Source organism: Eleginops maclovinus, chromosome 19, assembly GCF_036324505.1.
Source record: "Eleginops maclovinus isolate JMC-PN-2008 ecotype Puerto Natales chromosome 19, JC_Emac_rtc_rv5, whole genome shotgun sequence".
Lineage (NCBI taxonomy): Eukaryota > Metazoa > Chordata > Actinopteri > Perciformes > Eleginopidae > Eleginops > Eleginops maclovinus.
The window spans coordinates 24,369,715-24,390,609 of NC_086367.1; the positions used below are offsets into that span (position 1 = coordinate 24,369,715).

Genomic DNA, 20,895 nt, shown 5'->3' on the forward strand with positions numbered 1-20,895 from the left:
TGGGTCATGTAGGGGAACACATTCAGTCAAAGAAACTGCTTATCTATCATTAAAATATTCATGAAAAATGCATTTAAAGCAAATTAAAAGTGTAGTCAGCAATACTGCATTACAAAAAAGATAATGTTAATAGAACATTTTAAAGAATCAATCAAAGATAAATAGCAAATAAATAATGAAATAAATGATGAAATACAAGTAATAACAATAATACTCATAATATTAACAATAATATGTGTTATTATATTTAAAAATAATAATTACATATATGTTTGATTATTAATTATTATTAGAGTTTCTTTTATTTCTTTTCTTTTATTATGTTTTTAGTGCATGTTTGTTTTATTATAACGATTATTTTTAACTGAATTTATGTATATTATTTCTCTTCGTATTTATTCAGTACTTGGCATCATTTTATAGTCAAATCATTATTTAAAATCATGCTTTAACCAACCTATGAATGCAGCCACTATCTCCAATGCCAAAGAACCCCAACACCCACAATGCCTTGCAGCATACCGTTGTCAGTGGGCTGTGTTCTTGAAAACGCGAGCCAATCACAGCAGAGGAAACGTTAATCACACGAACTTCGACCTGCTTTTTTTTCTCTTCTGCATTTCACAACAGTCATGCTGCCAGGAAGAGCTCTGCAGGCTTTCCTCTCAGCTCTCCACTGACACCAGGAAGAAGCTCCAGAACACAGAACACCGAATTTATTTATCATTCCTGCAGAGAGGAAGACTTTGAGCAGCTCAGGATGAAGAGAGCTGCGTGTTTCCTGCTCTCTGTGTACGCAGCAGCTCCTGTCATCCTCTACCTGCTGCCCTGGATCCTGGGACATGTCATTTTCTGTCACTTCTGTGAGTAGTGCATGCTAACACCCACGATAAAGCACTACATCTGCATTTGCATGGTTGAAGTCACAGGAAAATAGCTGTACCTAATGCAGGAAACCACTTGGAGGATGCACAGTGTTGCGTTGACTTTTTCATCAAAATGTAAAAGGTGTTATGGTATTTCTAATTCAGAAACACACAGCTGAAATACATGTGTCCTCTGCAGGGGACATCACGCCGAGGCCTTTATTCCAGGACTCGCTTTTTAGAGACTGAATATTAATGTGAAACAGGAGACTCCTCCTGTTCAAATAAAGGTTTAACAAAAAGAAAAAACCCACGCAGTTTAAAGGAGTCCTGATGACCTGTGCAAACGGGATCCTAGCTTTGCAAATGAAATTGTGTGTTCTTCTGGAGGATGTTGTGTCTGATTATGGAAGTTCGATATGTTTTAGTAAACATTAAAAGCATATGTTTATTCTAAGCCCTGAAAAATACATCATTTGACCGATTTCTCTAATATTTTTCAATAATTTTCTAATACTTTTCAACAGACCTTAGTGGGGCAGGAGCATACATTCCAATGGGTTGTTTATTTGATATATTTATCTGCATTTAGGGTATAACAATGAGCACAATAAGGCCCCTTTTAACATTGATCAAAGTCAAATGTGGTGTCTTTTGGTGTCGTGTTTTGTGATGAATAAAAACACCAACATATTAACTGAAAGTTGATATAAAACAGAGCACAACGTATCCAAAAGTCCAAGTGTTCGGACTTATTTGCATGAAAAATCACAACAAAATGAAAACAGTGGACTCCTTGTTGCAGCTGTTGGTATATATGTAAATACAGTAAGAGACACACACATGTTCCTGACCTTGCACGCTCTCTGCAGTGAGGTTTCCATACTCTGTGGATCTGAGCCGACCTGCAGACGTCCTGAACCACACCTGCAACTTCTACCTGAGCCCGGAGGAGGGGGTCTCCGTGGGGGTCTGGTACGTGCTCTGCTTTCTGCTGTCACCACAACGAGCTCTGTCTCTTGCTCCTTTGTCTGCACTTAATAAGAAACGTGTTAACCTGGAGTGTGTCTTTGTGTCTCCCAGGCATACGATTCCTGCCAGCCAATGGGAGGGGTCCGAGGGGAGGGGCCCCGAGTGGTACCGGGAGACCCTGGGGGATGGACGACCTGTTATTATCTATCTCCATGGAAACTTAGGGACCAGGTGAGTGTGTGTGTAGAGAGGGGGGGTAAATTGGTCCTAATGGAGTCTGTGGGGAGGTCTGTTTGTGTTCATGCTGTCTGTTGTTTCTGCAGAGCCATCCATCACCGAGTGGAGCTGGTGAAGGTACGCTCAAGGGGCTTTATTTCAAACCACAATTTTATTTAGTGTTTTTTATTAAAATGCCACAATATTCACATGTTTCTAAATTGCATTTTAAGATAAAGTCCTTTTTTTGTTTTTTTACATTTAAATGTAACAAATATGTATAATTAATATCATTGTTAGTAAAGTATTATGTTTTTAATAACACTCTTTTCAAATCGATATAAATCTAAAGAGTGCTTTTTAAGAAATTCATTTTTAAGAAATTCATTTTTAATTCATTTTCTAAAAATACAATTTTAATAGAAATTATATAATATATTACAAATATATAACAATAATAATAACAATAATAATAATAATAACAATAATAATATATTTTTAAAATGAGACTTAAAATTAATGAAATACTTGGGATAAAATGTCCTTTATAGGATTCCTATTATTTATCATTCATCATAATATTAGCATGGCAGAGACATTTTTACACGGACAAAATAGTGAAAATAATTCAGATTTTTCCAGGAAACAGTTGCGTGTCACAGTTGGATTTGAATCAGTTTATGACGACACGCTTTAAATTCAGTGAATCTTTTGTGTGTTTCAGATTTTAAGTGCTGCAGGGTACCATGTCCTATCTTTAGACTACAGAGGTGAGACCAATTTTCTGCTAAATAATTTATTATCAACACTTATCTCATTTTTGGGGTCCCAAGGCCCTGATTAATAATGAAAACTACATACTTCACATAGTTGCATAAGAGAAGAGCCTCACTGATCAGACACAGGCTCTCTCCTGTAGTTGAAGGCTGGATTTGACCCTGATTTTAAATGTTTTTATTTTGAGGTTTTGGAGACTCCATTGGAGAGCCCAGTGAGGAAGGGTTAACCAGTGACGCCCTCTGCCTGTACCGCTGGGTCCTGCAGCACAGCCGGGGCGCTGCGGTGGCTCTGTGGGGGCACTCTCTGGGATCAGGGTACGTTCATACCCTTAATATCCAGTCTGCAGCGAAACAGACACTGAGAGGATGACTCGTGTGTAACACCTGCTCTGCTCCTGTTTTATTATAGAGTGGCAACAAATACTGCCGTGAAAATCCAGGAGCAAGGTGGGTTACAGTCTGGCAGTACAATTAATAATCATACCATCTAATGTTTAAATTTAAACGTCAGCCATGTGCTCTTATTGATTTGTTTTACCGTCTTCATTTCAGGCTCTGCTGTCGACGCGTTGATCCTGGAAGCTGCGTTCACAACAATCGGAGAAGTGGTCGCCATCCATCCGGTCACTAAGGTCAGTCTGCATGCAAGTGTTTGTATTTGTATTGGTAAAGTACAAAGGAAGTAGTGAAATAGTAATAGTATTTGTCCGCTGTGGTTCTCCTCCAGATGTACATGTTCCTGCCAGGATTCGAGAGCTTGATTTGGAGCATTTTGCACATGAACAACATTGTGTTTGCTAGTGATAAAAAGTAGGTGCACATATTTATAGTTATCTTATTGTACAACAATATTTTCAGGTTCTATGAAGTCATAGTAGTGCCGTAAACAAATACAGGAATAATAAATCAAAAGACAAAAAGAACACGAGTAAAAATAAAATGTATAGAGAAATAAAGAAGAAATTTGAAACCATGTTTTTATTAATATACACATCTTTTTCAAATAAAATATTTACATTTATGTATGTTTGCATATAAATAATTGTTGGTGTATTTTCTTTATAATTCCATTTATTTTATTTTTTAGATTCAATTTTATTTCTATTTTCTATTTTTTTAAACATATTTATTCTGTATTTTGGCACTCCTGTGACTCCATACAGGATCAATTGTACCACCTTTTATTTAATCCAAAAGAGGTGTTCAAAATATGAGGATAAAATTGCACTAAATACATTTCATTTAGTCAATAAATCCTCTCTGAATTGATATTTATGGCCCCAGTTTGCAGACGTTGAGCAGCCCTCTCCTCGTCCTGCACTCAGAGGACGATCACGTCGTTCCCTATCACATGGGGCTGAAGGTACTCTCCTTATTTATGCTTTTCATCATTTCCTCGTGCATATTCTTCTGCTTCCTTGTGGAATGACTTTGTTTCTCCGTGTCTGCAGCTGTACGAGATATCCCTGCAGGCTCAGAAACAGTATAAGACAGATGTCCAGGTGGAGATGATTTCCTACAGCGCAGATCTGGGATTCTCCCACAACAACATCTACCTCGACCCCAATCTGACCAGCAGGCTCGGGTGAGTTCCCCTAAAGCTGATGTGTGCACTGACGACTTGTCTGATAAATACAGAGGTTCTTCACTCACAGGAAAGAGAATGCATATATATTAATTTTCAGGTTCATATTAGTCTTTCGTGCCTCTACTGAGACACCCATGATTTTGATTTCCACAATGTTGACTTTTCTCAGCCTTTTTTGACTCAGAATTTTGACCTTTTTTTATATTGAATTTTGAGGCTTATGAATATTTTTCAAATTTCATCATTTTGACTTCTTTTCCAAATATTGAGTTTTTCCAGTAAAAATTAAATTAAATGTTTTGAATTTTAACTTTTTTTCTAAAACTCTAAACAGTTGGTTGACCAATCCCATGTCCCAGGAGCGCACTAAATACTAAGATCCACATGAACATCAGCAGGATAGGACCCTTTAAGTGTTAAACCTAAATCCCTCAGGAAACCACAGGAGACTAAAATAATATTTCATGTGTTTTTGTTGCAGGAATTTTCTACAAACCCTGAGAAAGTAGAGCGTCCTGCAGAGTAAAACCACATCGAAGAGATTCCAACATACAGATTTATTTTTGTCACAAAACAAAAGCACTGATTATACATATTAAATGACATGTGTTTACCACTGAGACAAAGCACTTTAAATCATTAATGAAGTTTTATTTGGCTAAAGGATGCAGAGGTTAATGCATGTTTGTTCTGCCTGCAGTTACTGAGGCTCTGTCGCTCATTAAACGCAGCATGAATTTGCAGGACTGTGATTTAAATCCAGTTTATTTCGCTGCTCTGTTTCCGACGTCCCACTGAATTCCTGAAACGCAGAAACTCCCACGACATGAACTCCAGGAATGTTGAATATGATGAAGTTATTTAACCTTGTTCTCCACTCTGGCTCTTTCTCCACTGTGTGTGTTGATGTTTAAGGACTAACACACATTTATATTTAACTGCTGTGATTTGTACGGAAGCCCTGAGAGGCAAACAAGAAATAAAACTCTGGTTATCTAAGTGTGATAGGTGTGTCTCCCCTGTGTTTCTGAATCAAACATGTCAAATCATTTCCAACGTTTTTGGGAGTTTTTTTGGATGCATTAAATATTTCCTGGATTTAGAAAAATATGAATTTACTTTCTATATTTTCTGACCTGTGATAAAAAAAACAGTTTTGGCAATTATTTCATTTTTTCTTGAATAATTTTTAATATTTATTTTCTTCTGATTAAAAAGGTGGATTTCCCTTATTACAGTTTGTTGTTGCAGTTCTAATGTCAGCCATCAGATGGCTTCAGTACCCCATGCACTAAACAGGACTAAAAGCATCACATTTCTAGTTTCAAAAGGCGAGAAAACATTTATTAAATGAAATTAATTCAGAGAATCAGTCAAAAGAAAAGGTCAAAAATAAAATTATTCAGGGGAAATTATTCTTGCAAAACTAAGACCAAAACATTTCAAAAATCAAAAGCATTTCCCAACATCTGAAAGTGTCATAATATAACGATTAAACGACTCACTTTCATTTATTTCTCTGGCCCTTAAGTCACAAACACCACAGAGGAAACGGTTAAATCCCCACCCCCTTTGATCGTCAGGGCTTCCGTAGTTTCTGTGCTTTGACGATAAAAATGGTTCAAACAATAAGAAGGTAATTAAAATGATAAATAGGTAAAAGAAATGTAACCAAAAAAGATTGGAAGACAAAGAAGTGAATAATGTCTAAACCCGGAGACGGCCTCACATTTTCTTCAGGGCTCGGGCCTTTTCCACCACGGCCTCCCGTGGCTCGTTGGGGGGGGGGATCTTCAGGTCGGTGGGCTGCACCCCCCACACCTCGGTGGCGTACTCGGTGATGGTGCGGTCGCTGGAGAACTTCCCCGTGGCCGCGATGTTCCGGATCACCATCTTTGTCCACTCCTTGGGGTTCTGGTACGGAAAAATACAAGCATTTTATATTTTCATAATTAATTCATAAAAATAAACGATATTTATTACATTTATTAAAAACATAAATAAGTAAATGTTTTAAAAAGAAATCACATTTTTTAATCTCGCTTTTACTTTTTTTCATTTATGTTTTTTATTATAAAATAATTTTACTTAAAAAAACGTTTCTAATAAAATGTATTTGTTTTTAATTAAATTACAATTTTGGTTTTATTCATCTCATCTTTTTTCTAATATTATATATATTTTCTTCCTGCTTGATCATTTAAAACTTGTTCTATATTTTAATAACTTATTGATTATCCTTTATAAAACACAGGTGTGTTGGAGGTAAAGGTCACCTGGTACAGCTTGCTGACTTTCTCCTGAGTTTTCATGTAATCCTCAAAGTCTGCAAACACCTTGAACCTGAGCAGAGACACAGAGGGAATGAATACGTAAAGCCTGAAGTCTGAAAGTGGAACTGATGTAGAATGAAGGACATGTTTCTGAGCGCTCTCACCGGTCGTATTGGAAGAGCATGTCCGTGAGGTCTTTGAACAGGTCGGGGTTTTTGGGGCAGAAGAACCCGCTGGTGATCTGATCCATCACCTGCTTCAGCTCCGGGATCTTCTTGTAGTACGACATCGCATCGTACCTGAAAATAATCGGAACACAAAGTATAGATTAATAAAGGCACTTCATCACCCCCCCTGTTTTCTGCATTCAACTGCACCACTGTGTCACCTTTCACAAGAGAGCAACACAGCCGCAGTTATTTTAGTATCAACTTTTAAAGTAAATACCAGGAGGGAAAATGCAAGAAATCTGAATTTAAAATGCATATTCATATTCACCCCGTCTTGTCCATGTCGGCCACGTCCTGCACCCTCATGCCGAAGATGAACAGGTTCTCCTCGCCCGCCTCCTCCGCCATCTCCACGTTTGCGCCGTCCATGGTGCCGATGGTCAGGGCGCCGTTCAGCATGAACTTCATGTTCCCGGTTCCCGACGCCTCGGTGCCCGCCGTGGAGATCTGCTGCGACAGGTCGGTGGCCGGGATCACTGAGGAGGAGGAGGAGGAGGAGGAGGAGGAGGAGGAGGAGGAGGAGGAGGAGGAGGAGGAGGAGGTGGGTGATCTTCTCCAAAACCATCTCAAAATAGTGACTCTCTTCACATCCTCATAGCATTTATTAAATCAAAGGTTTTGTAAAAATAAGTAAGACGTCTGGTATCTGAGGCTGATTCAGGACTTTAATAAGTCTGTCCAATTATATTTGAATGAACTCATAATATATAAAAACAGGAAGAGTTTAAACATCTTATAAATTGGGGAATTTTTTCTTTGAAATGTTAGCCTTCAAATGTGAATGTTAAATATTAATGATAATAATGAACTTAAAAACACAGAAAATTCAACAGATTTTTAACTTTTTCTCATTATTTGAGCGTCAGATTAATCATCTGAAAAATAATACCACTCCCCACCAGGTGCAGGTGAACTTAAACCCCCCCACCCCCCTGGTGCATGTTTGAATCATGCAGATGTGTTTGGTCACCTTTCTCAGCCAGAGACACGCGGTAGTTCTCCAGGAAGATGACCTTCAGCTTGCTCCCCACCACCGGGTCGTTGTTCACCACCTCCGCCACCGACGTGATGAGGCGGATGATCATCTTCGCCATGTGGTACCCGGGGGCCGCCTGCAGGGAGGGGGGGGGGGGGGCACACTCACTGTTACTCTGCACCATCACACCTCTGTTTACTGTTCAACATGGGAGGTGCATGCTGGGATACCTTCCCCCCGATGATCACGGTCCGCGGGACAAAGTGTGCAGCAGGCTTCATCCTGATGCCTTCAGGGACAGAGACATCACACAGAGAATAAATACAAATATAGACTCCTTAAAGAACAGACTGTGAGCGCTCGGGATGCAGTAATCACTTTATCTCAACGCTCTTCTCTGATTTATTTCCAACTCTTTGCAGAAGATCGTTAAGTCTCTCCTGCAGCAGAATAACCTTACTAATGATGACCCTCAGATGCAGATCACACATACGACCAAATTCATGCAAACTGAAGACATTCCCATCAGCCTCCACTGTACCGTGTGTTGTTTGCTATTAGCATTTAGCATGCCAATCTGAGATGGTCAACACTGCAAGCCTTTTGGTGTTGGCATTTAGCTCAAAGCACCGCTGCTAGCAAGACCGTGAACCCTTGTTTGTGACAGATTGGTTCTTATTATTGGTATTCTGCTGTTATTTTATGCAACTGAAGCACACTGACTGGCCCTTCTTAATGAATGCACTGTGGAAATTAGTAATGGGAACATTCCTAAGGAAGGGAAGTGAGCAATAAAGTAAGCTGCATGTTGCGTAAAACTGATTTCCTGTCTGTCACAGAGGTGGAAAGTTCCCACACTGGATCTGGAGTCAGATGCATGTCCCTCTCTGTTTTGACTTGTTCGGAGCAGCGGTCAGGCGGGGTGTTATTAACGCTCGTGAGACTCAGTACTGAGTGTTCCTGCACGTACGGTTATACATGGCGATGATGTGCAGGCAGTTGAGCAGCTGCCGCTTGTACTCGTGGATCCTCTTCACGTGGACGTCAAACATGGAGGACGGGTTGATCTTCACCCGGTACTCCTTCTCCAGGTACTGAGCGAACTTCACCTTATTGTCCTGAGAGAGAAGCAGAATACGTGACTTGGCAGCAAACTAAATTACTGACTGAGCTGAAACATCTGAATCAGACTCCTGTCCTGACACGTACTGACAGTAAATCTGCAAGATGAGATGATGAGTGTGATGTCTGTGCATGCGATGATGAAACAGCTACAGGAAGGCAATCACGGTGGTTTTGAAATGCACGTTGTCATGGTGCAACAGCACACTTACAACAAGCCTGTTCTCTGCAGGTACAGCAACATCATGCAAACATGAGGCTAACATAAAAACAGGAACCACTTACAGTCGTTTCTGAAGTTCATCTACACAGTTACACGCCTTTCCTACCAGGAAAAGCGTCTAAATGTATTAATGCACCCTCTTTATTCAGCTTATGAACACAGTACTGAATACTTCCTGGTTTTTCTGGTCAATTTTGGATTCTCTGGTGCAAGAAAAACACTTTGAATCTTGACGAAATGTTGTTCCGTGACACAGTGCAGGAGCTTGTTGAGCAACATAAATGAGCTTTATTTTTTTGAATTACTCCAGTTTTGCATCTCTCTTACAATAGTGGATGATTTCATCTTCTTGCAATGAATCCAATAATGACGTTGAAAGGATAAATCTGCTAACCACTCATTTGAAACATTTGTTGGAGCCACTGGTTTGATCTTTGACATGAACCTGGTTGGTTTTTATTTAAATTCCCTCTGAAATGCTGTGGCATGGAGCTATAAAGCGCTTCAAATGCAAACACCTGTATGTCAGTACTTAAACAAAGGTATTTATTTACCTGTTTGACTCTGGAGATGTCCCGGATCAGAGCGGCATCATCGACAAACTGTTTGAGCTTCGTCAGCTGACCGAGGTCCTTCACATAATCCTCTCCAATCACCTGAAAACAACATGAAACCTCACAATAAAACACACATCCACCTGGAAATGTGTGTGCAACTGGAGCTGTGAAACACTGAGGAGGAGAGAAGCCGAGCAAAAGATTGAATATGCAAAGCCAAAAGCAATGTGGGAACGCTAATAAGGAAAAAGGGTTATAATAAATGAATCAACAAACTGTAAATGTTGTTTAATGAAAGATAGAAATACATATCAAATAAATGGAAATGCTTTTTCCACATGTAGTTCAGTACTGTTATATCTCTGCTCTGCTGGGATTCAATCCAAAGGCAGTGACAGTATTTGTTTGTCTCTGTTTCTAACAGACCTCAGCGATCAGCTCGGCCAGCCCCGGGTTGCAGAGCAGCAGCCAGCGCCGCGGCGTGATGCCGTTCGTTTTGTTCTGGAACTTCTGCGGCTCCAGTTCACTGAAGTCACGGAACCTGTGGAGAGAAACAGGAGAGGTTGTTGAATACGGTTTCAAACACAGGTCCTATTTTATTTACGATGTATATCAATAACTGGTGTTGCATTGTTAGTAATGCCATATTTAATTGTGTGTGTGTGTGTGTGTGTGTGTGTGTGTGTGTGTGTGTGTGTGTGTGTGTGTGTGTGTGTGTGTGTGTGTGTGTGTGTGTGTGTGTGTGTGTCTTACACGTCCGTCTTGATGATGTTGGAGTGTATCTCGGCGACTCCGTTGACAGCGTGTGATCCCACGATGCACAGGTGCGCCATGTTCACCCTCTTACAGCCGTCCTCCTCGATCAGAGACATCTTCCTCAGTTTGTCCATGTCTTTGGGGTACAGGGTGGCAATCCTCTGCACACACACACACACACACACACACACACACACACACACACACACACACACACACACACACACACACACACACACACACACACACACACACACACACATGAATAAATACAAAAACTGTTTGAACTTGGTCTCCTTGTACAGCATGCCATATTGTGTTTGTGTGAACGTACTTCCAGGTGCAGCTGGTTGATTTGGTAGATGATCTGCAGGTGTCGGGGCAGCAGCTTCTCCAGCAGCTCCACCGGCCAGCGCTCCAGAGCCTCGGGCAGCACCGTGTGGTTGGTGTAGGCGAAGGTCCGCCGTGTCAGACTCCACGCCTGCAGAGATCATTTTTCACTTATTAAATAATACACCTTAACTTTGCAGGTACGGAGTCATGAGAACGCCATAAAAAAAGGATGAATCAGTAACTAAAAGGAGAACATGTCAAAGGGGATACACAACAGTTCAATTGAGAAATGCAATGAATAAAATAAACTGTGATTCCACAAAATAATTAAATACAATGAATAAAATAATTACTGCAAAACCATGAATGAATGACATTGAGATGAATAAGGTCTTATCATTATTATCTAATCATTCAATATTTTAGATATTTCTCTTTGTGTTTTCACATTTATTTAATGTACTTATATGTATGTATTCCTTTGTGTATCAACACCTTTATCATTATTTATTCCACATTATAAAAAATACTTATTCTTTCATTTCTTCCACATTTATTTTCAATCATTTTAAGATTTATTATTATTTGTACTTCTTTGGCACTCCTACGCCTCCATATGGAACTACTTGCAGCTTAATATAAATCTGAAGATTTCCGGCTTCCTGATTTCTGATCTACATCCCAAATGTTGCAGCAGAACATTTCTCTTCCTGTCTGGTTTTTATTTCCTAACCTTCCTGAGTTTCCATGTGTGATTAAACATTATGCTTCACAGGAATAATCATACCATGTTGTTTTAGCCTGCTGTGATTTCCGAATGCCATCCCGTTGCACTTAAGTGACCCTCAACCACTCACCGTGTCCCAGTCCAGCTTCTCGATGTCCACAAATATCCTCATGAGCTCAGGGATGGCCATGGCGGGATGAGTGTCGTTCAGCTGGATAGCGACCTGGAAAACAAGACATTATGCACTTATACTTTTATTCAGCTGCTATAAATTAAGAGTCAAGAAGCTGCTGTGGGGCTGCAGGAGCAAAACCCTTCAGTGGTTTCTGTATCCCAGGGGGAACAAGTGTATAATGGATGTAATAACAGTCTAACAGGGTGTACAATAGGTGTCATAACAGTGTAACAGGGGTGTAATATGGGTGTAATGTAGAAAATAGCAATCAATATATTATCCAAAATATTGAAAGCCCGTTTAAGGGTTAATATCTGACTTTCCTTTTCAATTCAAGACCCACATTGCACAAGGTGAGCCACACCTTTCACAACATCACACCGTTATATCTGCAGAGTTTCTCACACTGAAAAAACTCTGTTGCACAACCTTCAGTTGGCCGGTGTGTGTGGTGCAGGAGTTGTGTCCATAAATATTTCATCATCAGTGCGTTTCTTCAACAGTGTGCAGTCTTTCCCTTGTTTTCAAGAGTGCACTTTCTCCAGCACACCTCTCACTCTTTGGATTAAATTCGCTTCGATATTATTTTAGATTGGTAATTGTTTTGTTACAGTTTTTATACGTTGCCAATAAATGTTTTAAAGTGTGTTAGTATTTTAGCCCCTGTATATGAACTTGTAATTATTCATTTAGATATTTATTTATTTATTTCTGAATTTTGAAAGTTTTGAACGCTTTAATTTAATATATATATATATATATATATATATATATATATATATATATATATATATATATATATATATATATATATATATATATATATATATATATTTTATATCCTTTTTTAAAATAATATATTCTTACATTTTTTCTAAACATTTATTTAACTTTCTTTTTTTATTGATGATTTTTTTTCTACTTGTACTAAACGTCTGATTCTGCAGCTCACTTTGTCGGGGAAGCTCTCAAAGGACGTCCGTCCAGGGGATCCCTTCTTCGTGGTCTTGAAACGACGGATGATGTCCTGCAGCGTCGCTGCCACGACGAAATACTCCTGCTTCAGACGCAGCTCCTTTCCTTCAAAGAACTACAAAGTGTATAAAACACAGAGAGTTTAGCAGCACCACTCCAACATGTAGAATGCGTATTTCTGAAAATACATCCAAATAATGAACTCACATTATCATTGGGGTACAGAACCCGGGAGATGTTCTCCGCCAGATTTCTGTCCAGAACCGCCTCGATGTAATCTCCAACATTAACTGCAGACAGAGGAAGAAGCTTCTAGTTACCATGACGATAAAAAGTGGTGCAGGAATGACTCCTTAAAGAACTACAGCACGGTCACATGACTTCACCTCACCACCGCTAAGCTAAAGGAGGCTAATGTTGGGCTATAAAGGAACTACAGCACGGTCACATGACTTCACCTCACCACCGCTAAGCTAAAGGAGGCTAACGTTGGGCTATAAAGGAACTACAGCACGGTCACATGACTTCACGTCACCACCGCTAAGCTAAAGGAAGCTAATGTTGGGCTATAAAGGAACTACAGCACGGTCACATGACTTCACGTCACCACCGCTAAGCTAAAGGAGGCTAACGTTGGGCTATAAAGGAACTACAGCACGGTCACATGACTTCACGTCACCACCGCTAAGCTAAAGGAGGCTAATGTTGGGCTATAGAGGAACTACAGCACGGTCACATGACTTCACCTCACCACCGCTAAGCTAAAGGAGGCTAACGTTGGGCTATAAAGGAACTACAGCACGGTCACATGACTTCACGTCACCACCGCTAAGCTAAAGGAGGCTAACGTTGGGCTATAAAGGAACTACAGCACGGTCACATGACTTCACGTCACCACCGCTAAGCTAAAGGAGGCTAATGTTGGGCTATAGAGGAACTACAGCACGGTCACATGACTTCACCTCACCACCGCTAAGCTAAAGGAGGCTAACGTTGGGCTATAAAGGAACTACAGCACGGTCACATGACTTCACCTCACCACCGCTAAGCTAAAGGCGGCTAACGTTGGGCTATAAAGGAACTACAGCACGGTCACATGACTTTACCTCACCACCGCTAAGCTAAAGGCGGCTAACGTTGGGCTATAAAGGAACTACAGCACGGTCACATGACTTCACGTCACCACCGCTAAGCTAAAGGAGGCTAACGTTGGGCTATAAAGGAACTACAGCACGGTCACATGACTTCACGTCACCACCGCTAAGCTAAAGGAGGCTAATGTTGGGCTATAGAGGAACTACAGCACGGTCACATGACTTCACCTCACCACCGCTAAGCTAAAGGAGGCTAACGTTGGGCTATAAAGGAACTACAGCACGGTCACATGACTTCACCTCACCACCGCTAAGCTAAAGGAGGCTAACGTTGGGCTATAAAGGAACTACAGCACGGTCACATGACTTCACGTCACCACCGCTAAGCTAAAGGAGGCTAATGTTGGGCTATAAAGGAACTACAGCACGGTCACATGACTTCACGTCACCACCGCTAAGCTAAAGGAGGCTAATGTTGGGCTATAAAGGAACTACAGCACGGTCACATGACTTCACCTCACCACCGCTAAGCTAAAGGTGGCTAACGTTGGGCTATAAAGAACTACAGCACGGTCACATGACTTCACATCTCCACCGCTAAGCTAAAGGCGGCTAATGTTGGGCTATATAGGAACTACAGCACGGTCACATGACTTCACGTCACCACTGCTAAGCTAAAGGAGGCTAATGTTGGGCTATAAAGGAACTACAGCACGGTCACATGACTTCACTAAGCTATGCTAAAGGCGGCCTAATGTGACCAGGGAGAAGCTGCCTTCAGGTGCTTATAATCTAAAGTGAATACTAAAGTCTACAGCAGAAGGAGAAACAAACATTTGAGCAACACAGGCGTCTTCATGCAACGGGCCAGAGTTGCAGCAGTTTCCTTTTGTCTTGCAAAGTTTCTTTTGAAATGAGTGTTTTGTAAAAGTCATCAGACAGAGTAAACCCACTCACAGTCCCTGAGGTTGAAGTCGTTGGGCGCCTTGGCGGACCACAGCCTCATGGTGTTCACCGTGTTGTTCATGTACCCGGGGATGGGCGTGTCGTAGGGCATCGCAAGAACCACCTGCACAAACAGAGGCGGGAAATAACGTCTCCGTAATCTCACTCAGACGCAGGAAATAACAATAATTCGAATCTCTTTCATTTCGAGTCTTTTCAATCTCTTAGAGTCATTTCAGTCTCTTAGAAGTCATTTTCAGTCTTTTCGAGTCTCTTGAAGTCATTTTGAGTCTCTTTGAAGTCATTTTCAGTCTCTTTGAAGTCATTTCGAGTCTCTTTGAAGTCATTTTCAGTCTCTTTGAAGTCATTTTCAGTCTCTTTGAAGTCATTTCGAGTCTCTTTGAAGTCATTTTTAGTCTCTTTGAAGTCATTTCAAGTCTCTTTGAAGTCATTTTCGGTCTCTTTGAAGTCATTTTCGGTCTCTTTGAAGTCATTTTCGGTCTCTTTTTAATTGTTCTGCATCTCTCTGTAATCTTTTTGAAACATTCTTTGGTAGATTGGCCACTTCTCATAGGCACATCGAGTCCCTCTGTAGTCTCTATCTAGATGTTTTGCATCTCTTTTTTACAGTTTGTGTTATTTTATAGATGCTTTTTAGTCAATGGATGTAAAGTTTGTGGTCGTTTTGTGTCACTTTGTAGACACTTTGCATCTCCCTAAAGTCGTTATGCAACTCTGTTTTTTTTGTTCTGCTTTGTTGTCGTTTTGCCGTTCTGTACCTGAGTGTCGACCCATTTGGATCCGTCTTTGGTCTCCTCCACGTGTCCGTAGAAGTGGACGGGCAGCATGTACTCGGGGCGGGCTTTCTCCCAAGGGTTCCCGTGCCTCAGCCAATCATCGGCCTCCTCCACCTGCACAGGTCACACAGGGGAAAGTAAACAGCTGTTTAACGATAAAGCAGAAGAAGATTCAACTTTATTGTCATTGCACAGAGTACAAGTACTAGGACAACGAAATGTGGTCTCTGCATTTGACCCATCCTAGTGTTAGGAGCAGTGGGCTGCCATTATGTACGGCGCCCGGGGAGCAGTGTAGGTAACCAGTGTCTTGCTCAGGGACACCACGGTGGCACTTGGTCTTTCGGGGACTTGAACTGGTGACCTTCCAGTTCCCAGGCCAAGCCCCTATGGACTTCGCCACCACCGCCCTCAGCAGAGAGAGAAGAAGTGTACACACCAGCACTCATCTGACCTCTGACCTCTGCACACAGCACTGTGATTTATTAAGTAAATGTGATGTTATGAGGTCCAGATGCAGAATTAAATGCACCAAGCTTCTCCTTTGGTAATTTCTTGTCTCTTTATAATGGATTTTGTGTCTCTTTGAAGTCATTTTATGTCCAATTGTGGAATTTGTACATCTCTTTCAGTCATTGAATGGCTGTCTTTAGTCATTCTATGTCTCTGTAAAGAAGATGTATGTCTCTTTTGGTCATTTCATATCACTATATATTCATTTTATCTCTTTTTTTGGTTGATTTACGTTTATTTCTAGTCATTTTATGTCTGATTAGGGTACATTTTTGTCTATGTGTAGTAATTTTCTTTGTCTGAATGTCAACTGTAGATAGTTTGCAACTATTTTTAACAATTCTGTTTGCATTGCTTTTCTCTTTGAGGTGGATTTGCATCTATGTGTGCATATTCATGTCTCTTCTGAACAGCTTCATTATGATACAACGTGTTGGACCTCAGAGAGGAAGAAGAAGAGTTGAGTAAGACCTAAATCTGACCTCTGCACACAGCACTTTGAGGTCAGTGATGTGTGATTTCCCAGATTATTTTAATGCTCTATGAGGTCCATAATTAGATTAGATTGTATGGAATTGAATGCACCAACTTTCTCCAGATTAACTCTCCATCAGCTCATCCTCCCCCAGTGAGAAACATCCTGTTCATGGTGCGTGTTGACACTGAGGGATGAACAGCAAACAGCCGGCAGGATTCAAAAGGGCAAAGGCCTTTATTTTGAGCGTCTCTTATCATAAAATACAATATTTATTTTGTTTTCTTCATCTGAGACCAGCCAACAGCAGCCGGGAGCGTGCACTGCTGCAGACTCTGAGTGGAGGGGGTTAATGATTAGCTTTAGTGTGATGTAATTCATTCCTACTTTGGCCCCCGAGCCCCTCTGACTCCTAAGCAGCGGCAGGAGGATGTTCAGAGTAACAGATAAGGTGGGGTTGAATCTGGTTATTTCAGGTAAAACTGAGCCTATAAAGTGTGTATTTTAAAGGTAAAAAACAGCTGATAATGTTTTAAAAAATACAGTAAGGCCAGGGATAAGGGAGACACATATAAGAAGGACCATTTCTAATTCTAAAAGAGAGAAGGGGGAGAACAGTTTAGCCTTTATGCAGTAGTTTCATTTACTCCCAACGTTTTGACGCGATTCGCAAGAAAAGTGGGAATATTTTTTCAAGTCAAGTGTTCAGTATATGTACAAATATACTACTGTATGCCACAGCAGTAGTTTGATGTATTCCCCAAAACTCTATTCTCATCTGCTTGATTTAAAAAAATGCAATAAATACAAAAATAAATATATTTTTTGAAGATTTTACAAATGAAAAAATGTAAATAAAATAAGGACTTTATTCTGAAATGATTGTGTACTGTCCTTATCCTCAACATGCATGAGAATTAAAAACCCTCTTCTTCCTCCAGGGCCCTTTAGCAGTGGTTGTTACTCTGCAGTTACCTGCCAGCCGTCCCTGATCTTCTGGTTGAAGATCCCGTACTCGTACCGGATACCGTAACCGTACGCTGCCAGCCCCAGGGTGGCCATGGAGTCCAGGAAACAGGCTGTGGAAAACACGTCATAATTACACATTAAAATATGAACTCTCCTGCTGCATAAAGGACTCACTGCACGTTAGCTGATTGAGTAATATTGCCTAACACATGCTGTTGCAACATGTCTGCGGCTGCTTTAGACGGCAGAGGACTTTAAAGGAAACCTGAAAAACATTGAAGTTATAACAGAGTTTTGTTGCACTACAGGTAGCATGTTTAAAAGTAACAGTTCAATTTAAAATGATAATAAAGCATTACCACAAATGTAAAGTATGTGCAAATCAAATAAACTTCACGTCTGTTTTTTACCTGCCAGTCGGCCCAGGCCTCCGTTCCCCAGACCAGCGTCCTCCTCCATCTCCTCCAGCTCCTCCATGTCCAGCCCCAGCTGCAGGGATGGAACAACAACAACAACAACAACCTTAAACGTGTTTATGCAGAAACAGGAAGTTATGGTGAGCAGCAGAGTGTGTTTAACTGTGTGTTTGTGGCTGTTTGGGGTTTCCTGACCTGGTAAATGGCCTCGTCGCAGGCGTTCTGCAGCCCCAGGTTGATCATGGTGTTCTGCAGCGTGCGGCCCATGTAGAACTCCAGAGACAGGTAGTACACCCTCTGCACAAACAGGACACTATGTTACCATGCACACATCACACATAAGTTAGGGTGCAGGGAGAGTGTTGCAGGAAAACTGGAACCAGGAAGCAAACACTTTCCTGATGCAATGATGTTCAAAACTCTGCAACTCTGGAAAATCTGGAAGGTTTTGAGCAACAGGAACGATTGCACAAGAAGACCACTTTGTTTTCAAATGATTTTAAAGAAACATGCAGAAGATGCATGCTCCAAAACAAACACAAACAATGCTGCTGGAGGATCTTAAATGCAATGCATGCTTTATGTCTCCTTGTCCTGGTTTCCTTGCAGTCGTCTGGTCTCTCTCTGCAGATGTGCTGTGGCTATCTTTGGCTGCTTTGCATCTCTGTGTTTGAATTGCATCTGCGTGTCAATTTTCATGTGTCTTCGTAGTCGTGCTTCATCATAACTCAACTTGTGTCATAGAAAAAGTTCGAGTGTCATCGAAATTCACATATTTTTGGTTGTTTTTTGGAAAATCAGAAACTGATTTCACAATTTCAAAAGTCATAAACTATCAGAAACATTTTTCTGGTGATTGAGGTAAAAAGAGAACATGTTATTTAAGCAAACATCCAGAAATATCAGAATGAACCGGTGCATGTTTTGCCTGAAGTACAGAAATACACACGTCGCAGCCTTCAATGTGACACTTCATGACAGACATGACGCTCTGAGCTCTGCAGTAGATGATCTGCATATTTTCAGTACGAGATGTCATTTGGATCTTTGTGTGAGTTTTCATGTGTCTTAGCTTCAAATGTGTGACAGATATACATATTTCCAGTCAGTTTTTAACACACATGACAGCCTTGTTTCAGGATTGTGCAATTTGAAATGTCTCGGACGTTTTTAAATCCTATCTTCCATCCTAACCTTTCTCTGTTCACTTCTAGTGGAAGATATGATTTAGATCCACGTGTACAATTTCATGTCTCTTAATGGATCGTAACTTAAAACATTAGTTTTATAGGAAATAAATAAATATATGTTCTAGTTTAAAAACACAAACCACAGCAGATTGTGCATCTGGTGTTGCTTCAAACATGAAAACCATATTTATGGGTCTTTTTTTAAGTCTCGTTTTCCATCTCTGGGTACATTTAAATGTCTCGGTGAATCGAGAGAGAGGAAATGAGTGCAAAATACTTCTGTCCTTTATCCCACCTCTCAACTGCACACACCTCCATGACTTCTGAGGGTCTCACAACATACTTTTTTGTTCATTTTAGTTCAGTTTTGTTTCTTTTTCAAGTCACTTTTTGGTCGTTTTTCTTCTCTGTGTACATTTGCATGTCTACTTGTGGTCCTGGTGAATCGTAAGATGGACATGAGTTTCTTTAATTACAAAAATACCAAACCTTTGAATCGTTCACACCTTCATGACAGCCTACTCTCAGGGTGTCACACTTTAAGGGTCTCCAACATGTAAATACTTAAGTAGTGGACTGTTTATCCCCAGTGTTCCCAGCCTCACCTTGGGGTCGGCCTCGTAGTAGAACTGCTGGGTCCGGATCCAGCGGCCCACCAGGTGGTCCCTGACGGTGTGGGCCAGGGCGAAGTAGTAGTCCCGGGGCGTGGCGATGTTCCGGTCCTTCACCAGCGTGAAGTGCAGGTGTCTGTTGAAGCCCTTCTTCAGCTCGGCCACGTTCTCCACTCCCACGATGCCCCTGATGCTGATCTGCTTCCTCTTCTCCTGGTCTGTGAGCGGGGTGGCCATACTGAGGCTGGAGAGGGGGGGCGGGGGGCAGGGGTCAGGTGTGTGCTGGGAGGCTCTGCAGAGTGCAGAGAGAAGGAAACATGCTGGAGGTTTTTACTGAGGAGGCTCCACCTGCTGCTGCTGCTGATTGGAGGCTGCAGGGGGAGGTGTTTCCTCAGCCCCCCCCCCCCTGCAGGATCACAACAGGAAGAGAAAGTATGCAGGTTTCAGAGCTGCAAACAATAAGAGCTTTTACTCAAGAACTGTCGTCAAGCTGAGCACATTAAAGGTGATAATAGAGCTGTTGCACCACAGAGGAAGTCATGCAGAAATACTCCGTTTCAGATCTGTGGATCAACGCTGAACACCTTTCTGTTTCTGTTGTCTTTAATTATTATTATTATTATTATTATTATTATTATTATTATTATTAATAACCTACTTCTTTTATTACATTTGAGCTATTTCTTTTACTCCTTTTCTGCTTTCTGTGGTGTTCCCTCTCCTGTAGGTTTTGGTGCATGTAAATGGTCTGCAAACGCTAAATCCCTGTGTTTCTCTTCCACCCAGTTGGAATTTTATGCTCTTGGACAAAATCTTGATGGGAACACAGAAATTTTACTCTTGTATTAAATATTTCATGGCCGCTCCTCTGCTCAATGAACCCATTAAACAAAATCAAAACTAATCAAGCAGAGCGACTCCCAGAGGGGATTGTAAAAATACTTAACTCTAAGGAAAGTAAAGTACCTTTAGGCGGTCCCAGGACTAGTTGGTGCAGGTACAGCGGTCAGATCTTTGACTCAAGGTGAGGCACTACAGGGTAAAAACTGCCACCATGATCACCATGAAACTTCCCCACTTCTTTACTGACATTAATACAATTATTTTAGTTCAGTTT

The 20,895-nt window shown here is 41.0% G+C and overlaps 2 protein-coding genes across 2 annotated transcripts; one reads left to right on the plus strand and one right to left on the minus strand.

Moving 5' to 3' along the window:
- The first annotated feature begins 592 nt into the window (after positions 1 to 592).
- Positions 593 to 5,590, plus strand: LOC134882056 (lysophosphatidylserine lipase ABHD12-like). Its single transcript, XM_063909722.1, has 12 exons — positions 593 to 863; positions 1,739 to 1,841; positions 1,950 to 2,069; positions 2,162 to 2,192; positions 2,779 to 2,824; positions 3,019 to 3,148; positions 3,243 to 3,280; positions 3,386 to 3,465; positions 3,561 to 3,643; positions 4,118 to 4,196; positions 4,285 to 4,418; positions 4,903 to 5,590. The coding sequence occupies exons 1-12, from the start codon at positions 761 to 763 to the stop codon at positions 4,928 to 4,930; spliced, it is 975 nt and encodes a 324-aa protein (XP_063765792.1). The 5' UTR covers positions 593 to 760; the 3' UTR covers positions 4,931 to 5,590.
- pygl (phosphorylase, glycogen, liver) lies at positions 4,960 to 20,077 on the minus strand. The gene is made up of 20 exons (XM_063909721.1): positions 19,773 to 20,077; positions 18,173 to 18,274; positions 17,972 to 18,050; positions 17,568 to 17,671; positions 15,587 to 15,718; positions 14,820 to 14,931; positions 12,976 to 13,058; positions 12,746 to 12,883; positions 11,749 to 11,841; positions 10,893 to 11,039; positions 10,556 to 10,719; positions 10,229 to 10,343; positions 9,800 to 9,901; positions 8,871 to 9,018; positions 8,131 to 8,189; positions 7,895 to 8,036; positions 7,193 to 7,400; positions 6,859 to 6,993; positions 6,698 to 6,764; positions 4,960 to 6,335 (listed from the first exon to the last, which is right to left on the minus strand). Exons 1-20 carry the CDS (start codon positions 20,013 to 20,015, stop codon positions 6,147 to 6,149), a joined length of 2,562 nt encoding a protein of 853 aa, XP_063765791.1. The 5' UTR covers positions 20,016 to 20,077; the 3' UTR covers positions 4,960 to 6,146.
- Positions 20,078 to 20,895: the final 818 nt, after the last annotated feature.